At 43.2% G+C, this 8,632-nt stretch overlaps 1 protein-coding gene across 1 annotated transcript in view; it reads right to left on the minus strand.

Annotated features, from left to right (window-relative positions):
- Window positions 1-1,056: 1,056 nt before the first annotated feature.
- Window positions 1,057-8,632, minus strand: part of LOC135107721 (uncharacterized) — a 51,371-nt gene continuing 43,795 nt past the window's right edge. The window contains exons 4-8 of the mRNA XM_064017915.1: window positions 7,069-7,156; window positions 5,843-5,930; window positions 5,363-5,470; window positions 4,280-4,339; window positions 1,057-2,196 (exon numbers count right to left, since the gene is read on the minus strand). Coding sequence (XP_063873985.1) covers window positions 2,110-2,196; window positions 4,280-4,339; window positions 5,363-5,470; window positions 5,843-5,930; window positions 7,069-7,124 — 399 coding nt within the window. The 5' untranslated portion in view covers window positions 7,125-7,156 and the 3' untranslated portion in view covers window positions 1,057-2,109. The remainder of the gene's footprint in view (window positions 2,197-4,279; window positions 4,340-5,362; window positions 5,471-5,842; window positions 5,931-7,068; window positions 7,157-8,632) is intronic.

Here is an 8,632-nt window from a genome sequence, read left to right on the forward strand (position 1 = left end):
CTACTACTACTACTACTACTACTACTACTACTAATAATAATAATAATAAGAAGAAGAAGAAGAAGAAGAAGAAGAAGAAAAAGAAGAAGAAAAAGAAGAAGAAGATTAAGAGGAAGAGAAAGGGGAAGAAGAAGAAGAAGAAGAAGAAGAAGAAGAAGAAGAAGAAGAAGAAGAAGAAGAAGAAGAAGAAGAGGAAGAAGAAAAAGAAGAAAAAAAAGAAGAAGAAGAAAAAGAAGAAGAAACACACACACACACACACACACACACACACACACACACACACACACACACACACACACACACACACACACACACACGCACACACACACACACACACAGAGAGAGAGAGAGAGAGAGAGAGAGAGAGAGAGAGAGAGAGAGAGAGAGAGAGAGAGAGAATTGTGTATTAGACTTGGGTGTTTTTCTTTGATCTTTTTCCTTTCATATTTTTCCCAAATCTTTCGAGTTCGGTATTCGCCTTCCTTTTAATCCTGATCCGGTGTGTGTGTGTGTGTGTGTGTGTGTGTGTGTGTGTGTGTGTGTGTGTGTGTGTGTGTGTTGTAAACCCTCGATATTTTGTCAGGATTTGTTTGTACTTCATTTTTTTTTTTTATTGAAAATTTCTTCATTCCTTTTTTCATTGACGAATATTTCTGGGAAGCAGCGAACTTCTGTGTCATTCTTTAGTCAAATTATCTTTTATTTTTATTTATCAAGTATATGTTTTTTCATATAAATATTTGAATGTAAAATAGTTAGCCACATTTGACCTCACTGAAACTATTCCCTCAATTTGCAAAACTGTTTTTTTAATTTAATATGTTTTATAATTTATATAATTGATAAATTTGTATGATATGTATTTTTGTTCTGTTTTCTTTTTTTATAATTGTGATTAACATATTTGTAATTTGTGTCAGAATTAATTAATTGCGTTTTTTTTTTTTTTTCACTTGTTTTGTGTTTTTGCCGCCTGGGCGGGAGAGGGAAGCAAAGTCTGCGATTCAGAAGAATAATTTGGTTTCTTCAAAGCGACAGGTTGCATAAAGAAACAAGTATATGTACAGTTTTATTTCTTACAAATAAGTAAAATATATTGTCTGTCTCAATTTACTTGTCACTTCTTGACGTATTGTGAATCGTTCAATATATGCAGATCATAAAGACACGCACACATATACACAATATTTTGATATATATTTTTTTCCACTTTCTTACTCTGCAACTTAGGTTAGTAGTGTATATGAGTACTTACACCGATGCTTATACGTAGATGTCAGCCTTGATACGCACAATGCAGACTGTGGATGCCGCAAACATGTTATTTTGTTTCAGTCACCAAAAGTTGTTGTCTTTACCAGAAAGGTGACGCGAAGACTTGCACTGCTCCGCGATGCTCCGCGTGTCTTCCTTCGTTATGACGCAGGCGAGTAGAGCCACCGTTTTCTTTACACACACACACACACACACACACACACACAGACACACACACAGGGGACTGTCTAATCTCTCTGAGCCTCGGAGAGAGAGAGAAAAGAGTGAAGCGACTTGTTTATCCAAATACTTAATACATTTTTTTTTTTACATTTTTATTTTGACGCTGAGTATTCGTGCTCGCAAACAATTGCGTATTTCAACTTTAAATACTCGTATCCTTCATAGTCCGTGTGCGTTGTTACCTTCCAGACAGTGACTCGCTCCATGTCTACACTGGCCACGGAGGACTCAGCGGCGCGCGACTTCCTACTCGTAACTGGATGACTGACCTGCAACGTGGCTAACTTTTTAGGGGTGTGTGTTGACTCGCTGGATTAATGAACAGGGGATGTTGTTTATCTCTGTTAGCTTGGGCAAAGTGCTGGCTGGCTGTCTAGCTGGCCGACTGGCTGGCTGACTGGTTGGCTGACTGGCTGGGTCGCTGACTGGCTGGGTCGCTCGCTTGATGATAGGCTGAGTGGCCGGCGTGTAGGAGAATAAGGAAGTAGGTCCTCTTTGCGTCACTCAGGCTTCTTACCATCTCGTAAAGGTCCAGCTGTATTATGTGCTTCCCCTCTGAACTGCTACAGCCTCCTTCATGTACCTCGCTGCTGGCTGGCCTCGTGACTTCCTCTACAACTCTATGGCTTCGGGGTCCTTGTAGGTGAAGCCAGCGCGGAGGTTCCTGTAGAACTTCAAAACTCCCCACAAGGCCAGAATCTGGGGACGGAGGGAGACAGGGCGGCAGGCTTTGAGAGAAGTGGAGGCGTATGTCAGAGCAAGTTGAAGTAAATGAGGGTGAGTTTAGGGGTGAGTTGAGGCATACGTGAGGGGGAAGGACGGCCAGAGTTAAGGGTGTGTGGAAGGGAGGTAGTAAAGGACGTGATGGAAAGCAAGAGGCTCACAGGAGACGGTGAGGAGCTAGGAGGAGGAGGGAGTATGGGGAAGACGGGGACATGGGTAGGAAGGAAGGAAGGAAGGAAGGAAAGAAGGAAGGGGAAAGTCGTAGAGAGAGAGAGAGAGAGAGAGAGAGAGAGAGAGAGAGAGAGAGAGAAAAATTCAATTCAACAACAAAAAATATTTTCGATTCTGTAAAAAAAAAAGATCAGTAAATAAATAGATAAATAAAAAAAAAGGAGAGAAAATGCTCGGTAAAAAATTCCACTCTCGATCCCGCTCACTCAGAGATATATTAAGATGACAAGAACACAAAGGTCATCAAAGTGAGTTTTATTTCTTACGCCTCATACTTATTTTGATGATGAATGAATGAATGAATGAATGAATGAATGAATTTTTTTTTTACGGAGTGTCATGACCAAATATCAAGTCAATGAGGATGAATAGAGAGGTGCAAGTGTCCTTTATGTCGTCCAGAGGGAATATTAGGACACGTTCCGACGAGCTGGCGTTCCCGGCGAACAACGAAATCGGTTCACAGATTCTCCCGAGCATGTCCGTGAATATCGTCCACACCCAGGTCAGTTCTTGCCGCTCGTCCACACGGCAGAACCGGTGAATGGGTGGGCATATCTGATGATGCCAGCAATGTTGAGGGCGCTAGTATAAACATGATGGCCACAACCGCTGAGTAGAAAGTTGCGGTGACGCGTCGAGAAAAGAGGAAAGGAAGAAAGGTAAAGTGACGTGAGGTTTCGGTATATCGCTTGTTATTTATTATGGGTATAATTTTTCCTACGATTTTGATGTTGTAATTATGTGGCTGCTAATGAGGTAATTACCGCTCCCTGGTGATGACAGCGTTGATGTTATTTAATACCCAAGATTACGTGAATTTCAATGGCGGTGGCGCGGCGAGCCACACCACGCAAGCGAGCCTTTAATAGCATTACTGTGTTATTTGTTGCCTGTAGATTTGTTAGAATATACGTGCTTATAAATTAACTATTCGTAATCCCACCAGCCTTAATGTAGCACTTATTTGTTGCTTAAGTATCTGTTTTATCCTCGCCGTTATGAAATTAACTTGACCATGCTGGTGTTATAAATGATGAGTTTAATAATGTTAAAATGCCTTGAATTGCGTGTTTCACCGGTAAAACAATTCTAGATGAACGACATCAAGTAAACCCTCGAAAAAAAAAAGTTGCTTCTTTCTGACAGCACTCGGGGCTCTGCAGCAGTTCCTTAAGGCAGGTTCAGACGAGCGGGAGTGCCCAGCAGGCAATGGCCACGGCGGTCAAGTGAATGTCGTCCACACAGTCGAATGTGGTGAAATAAATATAGTACACAGTACCGCTGAGAAGAGAGTAGTGCTGTGTAGCATGATTATGACGATATGTATGAAGAAAAGTGAGAAAATAGAGGTGTCTGGCAACTGACATACCACAGGTACCGCCTGCTGATGGCTTAATAAGGATACGAGGCATTGCTCGTCAAATGTGTGTGATGATGGGCGTGCCGCCGGTCACGTACGCTCGTCTGGACATTCCTTCAGGCAGGAGAGAGACAGATAGTAGGGATGAGGGAATAGTGAATGGGCGGAGGAGCAGAAGGGAGAGGCGGGGGGATAACGCACTGGTAGGGAGAGAAGCCGTGGCATGTGACGGAGAGTTATGGGACGGAAGGGAAGGGAGGGGAGAGAGAGAGAGTGAGGGACCAAAGAGGAAAAAAAAAAAATATATGTATGGGGAGAGGAAGTAAGGTAAACGAGGTGGGGGAACGGATAGTTTGAGAGAGAGAGAGAGAGAGAGAGAGAGAGAGAGAGAGAGAGAGAGAGAGAGAGAGAGAGAGAGAGAGAGAGAGAGAGAGAGAGAGAGATGAACTTCAGAATCATACTCACGTTGATAAAGACTCGTGCAGTGAAGAAGCTCATCTCCACCTTGCATATCGTGTCAAACCTCTGCAAGACAAACACGGCGACGGACAATAATAACACTGGCCATGAAACAAAGTCTGGAACTCGAAATAGATAATGCGATGGGATCAAAGGAGAAAGTGGGCTGGGTGAGGGAAGGGGCCGAGCGGAAGTGTCGTTGTTCTAATACATACAGAACATACAGAACTGTTCCTACACACACACACACACACACACCTGAAAGCCGCTTCTGTATTGCTGTATGAAAAAAAAGGGCAATAAAGTGTTTTTGTTTGGATATGATAAAAAAAAAATAAATAACAGTATGTAAAATGGAATGTACAGGAAATATCTCAATGATTTAGTGTTCTCAACGCCTTGACTGCTGGATGTGTGCTGTGAAGCGTGTGCGGGAAAGGGTCTGTTATTGATAGAATTATATCAGTATTAATAATGGGCAGTTTATCAGTGTATAGTGATGGAAAATATGTATGAAATGCTGAAAATTTACCATACTCATCTTTTTTACGAAAGAAAGTTACGACAAATTGCGTGTTGGTTTTGCAAAGGAGAGGAGTTAGGAGTCGCAATGATAAAATATAGATTATCATAACTATTATTATTGCCAGCATCATCATCATCATCATCATCATCATCATCATCATCATTGTGATTCCACTGCAAAAAAAAAAAAAGCTTATTCTCCACAGCTTCCTCCAGTCATCTCAGTCCGCTGTTCATCAATTCTATGTCACCGCAGCAACAGTCACATCACTGCCACATCTCTTTTGTTCTTTATTCGTCACACCTTCCTTTACCTCGCCATTTACCTTGTCATTCTGATACAGACATAGTTACTTAAGACGTTATGAACAACATTTCTCTAATTCGAAACACATAACCCCTCATTTCTCCATCTTTATTGCTCTTTATGTCATTCCTTCTTTTACCATTCCTAGCTTACCATTCTGTTATGAATATATGTAATTATTTAGCATGTTATGACCAGCATTTCATTCCCTTTATACACACACACACACACACACACACACACACACACACACACACCTTATTGATGTGGTCCCGCAGCACGTTGGAGTACACGCAACACACAGCCTCCAACGCCATGAACGCGATGCTCGCCACCACCCACGGCGACAGCAGCCCCGCCCGCTCCTGGCAGAGAGAGAGAGAGAGAGAGAGAGAGAGAGAGAGAGAGAGAGATTAATGTGAGTGTTTTGACGGTAATGGAAGTTATATGGTTGAAGGATAGTGTTCATTTGGTATGAGAGAAGGGAAGTTTTTTTTTTTAGGTTTCTGGGTGCAGTGGTGGTGGTGGTGGTGGTGATGGTGGTGGTGGTGGTGGTAATAGAGTAGAGAATGTTGCTGTATAGATACGAAATTAGTGAGTTAGGTTGTTAAATACCAAGAGATGATAAAAATACCAGAAGCACCAGTCTACTACTACTACTACTACTACTACTGCTACTACTACTACTACTACTACTACTACTACTACTACTACTACTCTCTCTCTCTCTCTCTCACCTGGGATATCCCCACGATGAGGAAGCAGCTGAGCACAATGAGGGGCGGAGGTGTGTGCACAGGGTTGCCAGGTAGGCGATCTGCACACCTGCAACACAGACACCTTCCTCAGTACAGGTGTAGCGAGAAATTAATTACATAGAAGCAGGTGTGAAAGTTAACATCTCCTTAAACATGACCGCAAATAGACTACCTACAGTATATCTGCTTTGCGAGTATTATTAAAATTTGCATTGTTATTGTTTTGTATTGTTAGTAACTTAGTTTTGCGGTTGTTTTGACCTGATCCGCCTTTATTATCGTTCCCCACCACAGCCTGTCTAAACGCTATTTTCACCCTTTCTGCATACACGGCCGCCCCTTTCCTCCCTAAGCCTCGTCCCTCAGCGCTCCCCTACATGCTTCCCTTCCCTGACTGAGTTTCATCATTCACCGCTCCCCACACCTCGCCCTTCCCTCAGTAATTACTCGTCTCTTTTTCTCCCTTCGTGTCGTCCTCTCCTTGCCAGGCTCTCTTTTCCGCTAATAAATTATAACTTCCTAGCGTACAGCCGCGGAGGAGAGTTTTAGTTCCCTCACGGCTCACCTGTCCATGATATTTCTACCTGAAGCTTCCGGGTACGTGTGTGTGTACGTGTGGGAACATTTCTACGAGTATCCGGCCCTTCCTTGCTGGGGATGGATGGCGTGCACAAATATTTGGTTTGCATGTATGTGTTTTATTGACATAGACCCATGGATGGATCCGCGTGTGTGTGGGGAGACCATGCAGATCGTTGAGAGATCCCGGAACACAGACGCATTCATGTCGGCAACGCATCGGCACGCTGGGAGGCGCCGCTAAACAAAAGGCGAGGCGTGTGGAGATTGACTGGCACGCGATCACCGACGTGTGACTGAGGAGAAATTATCCCTTTCATTGCTTGTCTGTTGGTGAAAATATGCACTACCCGCGAAGTTGTAAAGATTTGTTATTGATTTGTTTTCTTATTTCGTCGGACGCCATACAAAGCAGAAGCAGACCAATCTCGTTTTGACCTCACCTTGACGCCCGCGTGATTTTATTGAAGCTGCGTAGCGCACAATACACATTTAGTAGCATTGTGATAAAGCTTTCAAATAGAGTCCTATTTCCGTGCCGCTATCCTACCAATCAAATGCACGAAAAATAAATTAGTTTTTTTTTTTTCGTCAAAGCATCTCTATCCACCTGACGAAGGAGTTACCGTAATACACATCCTGAAGGTGGTGTGGATGCCGCCCGTTTACTAGCAGCCGCCATCCACACAGCGCCGCCACCACCGCGGACACCACCTGCGGGAGGGAAAGGTGTTAGACTGGTGGGGGTGGGAAGCATGGGGAGAAATTACTGCTGGTGTTGTTGATGAGAGGCAGAGAGAAAGAGTGTGACAGGAAAGGTGGCGATGTGAGGATGTGGTAGGAGGAATGGAAAGATCTCTCTCTCTCTCTCTCTCTCTCTCTCTCTCTCTCTCTCTCTCTCTCTCTCTCTCTCTCTCTCTCTCTCTCTCTCTCTCTCTCTCTCTCTCTCTCTCTCTCTCTCTCTCTTGACAACAACACAAACAAGTGAAGGAAATGAAAGATCTAATGACAGTCAGCGAATAACGTAAGAAATTAATGAAAATATTCGTGGGCAATTATCTCCAGCAGTCACGGCGCAATAGAAGCAAGAAATAAAGAGAGAAATAACGAAGTACGTAGGTGTGAAAACAACACCCGCTAAATGGCAGCGACAATTTTGTAAAACGTGAAGAAGAGGCAGAGGGCCGTGGTGCAAAAATCTTACTGCCTTAACAAAGGAATCAAAACAGAGGAATGTTACGACCCGTGTGTGTGTGTGTGTGTATGTGTGTGTGCATGTGTGTGTGTGTGTGTGTGTGTGTGTGTGTGTGTGTGTGTTTACTTACGTAGATTTCAAGCAAGTGTCGTGTTCTGTCTCCATATTAACTTTTTATCCAACTTTGTTTTTGATATAATTGTGTCCTTTGTTGACAACCATTTCTATTTTCAGTCTACTCTGGCTGTGTATGTTGATGGAGGGAAATTTTAAGGCACCAGTTAAGCGTCATCTGTATGTACGTCCGCAGTTATTTACACGGCTGCTCTGGGGAAAATGTCTGCCTACTTTCCATTTCCTTCATAGCTTTAAGTGCCGTAAGTAATTAGGTCCTACTTTTCTTAAGACTTGTCAACTTTACTTTATCTGCTTTAATACAGTAGTTAGTTTAGATACGGCAGCATTTAGTTTATTTATTTTTTTCCCTGGAGCCTATATCGTCTGTATGTCTTGTTTCTGGAAGTAAGGATGGTCGATTTGTTTACATAAAAAGAGGTGTGAATGGTTATTTCCCTTGTCTCAATGGCACAAGCTGGGTTTTGAAGTGGTGAGTGTAGAAATTCACATCGACACTCCATATGTGTGCCCCAGCGCAATCACAATGCAAGACAGGATTGATGTCAGCGTGTGGGTGATCCTCGGCCCCTCGATGGTCACAGGGAACGGCCAGCTATCACCATTTGCGTGTGAAAGCCCCTAGTTCGCCTCCTCCGCACTCCCACTTCTTGGCCACCGCCTCTAGTGTTGATAGGCCCTAACCTCTCTATGTAAGGATAAGTTATTAATGTAATTAATTTCGTGGGTTGCTATGTTCCTTTATCTCGAAATTCTTGTCATTCTTGTACTTATGAACGAGGGTTGCTCTCTTGTCCACGCTCTCCCCACCTCTCTAGGGAGCAGAGATCGAAAAACATCTACCTCTTTCAGTAATGTTT

The sequence above is a fragment of the Scylla paramamosain genome, chromosome 15 (assembly GCF_035594125.1).
Source record: "Scylla paramamosain isolate STU-SP2022 chromosome 15, ASM3559412v1, whole genome shotgun sequence".
Classification (NCBI taxonomy): Eukaryota; Metazoa; Arthropoda; class Malacostraca; order Decapoda; family Portunidae; genus Scylla; species Scylla paramamosain.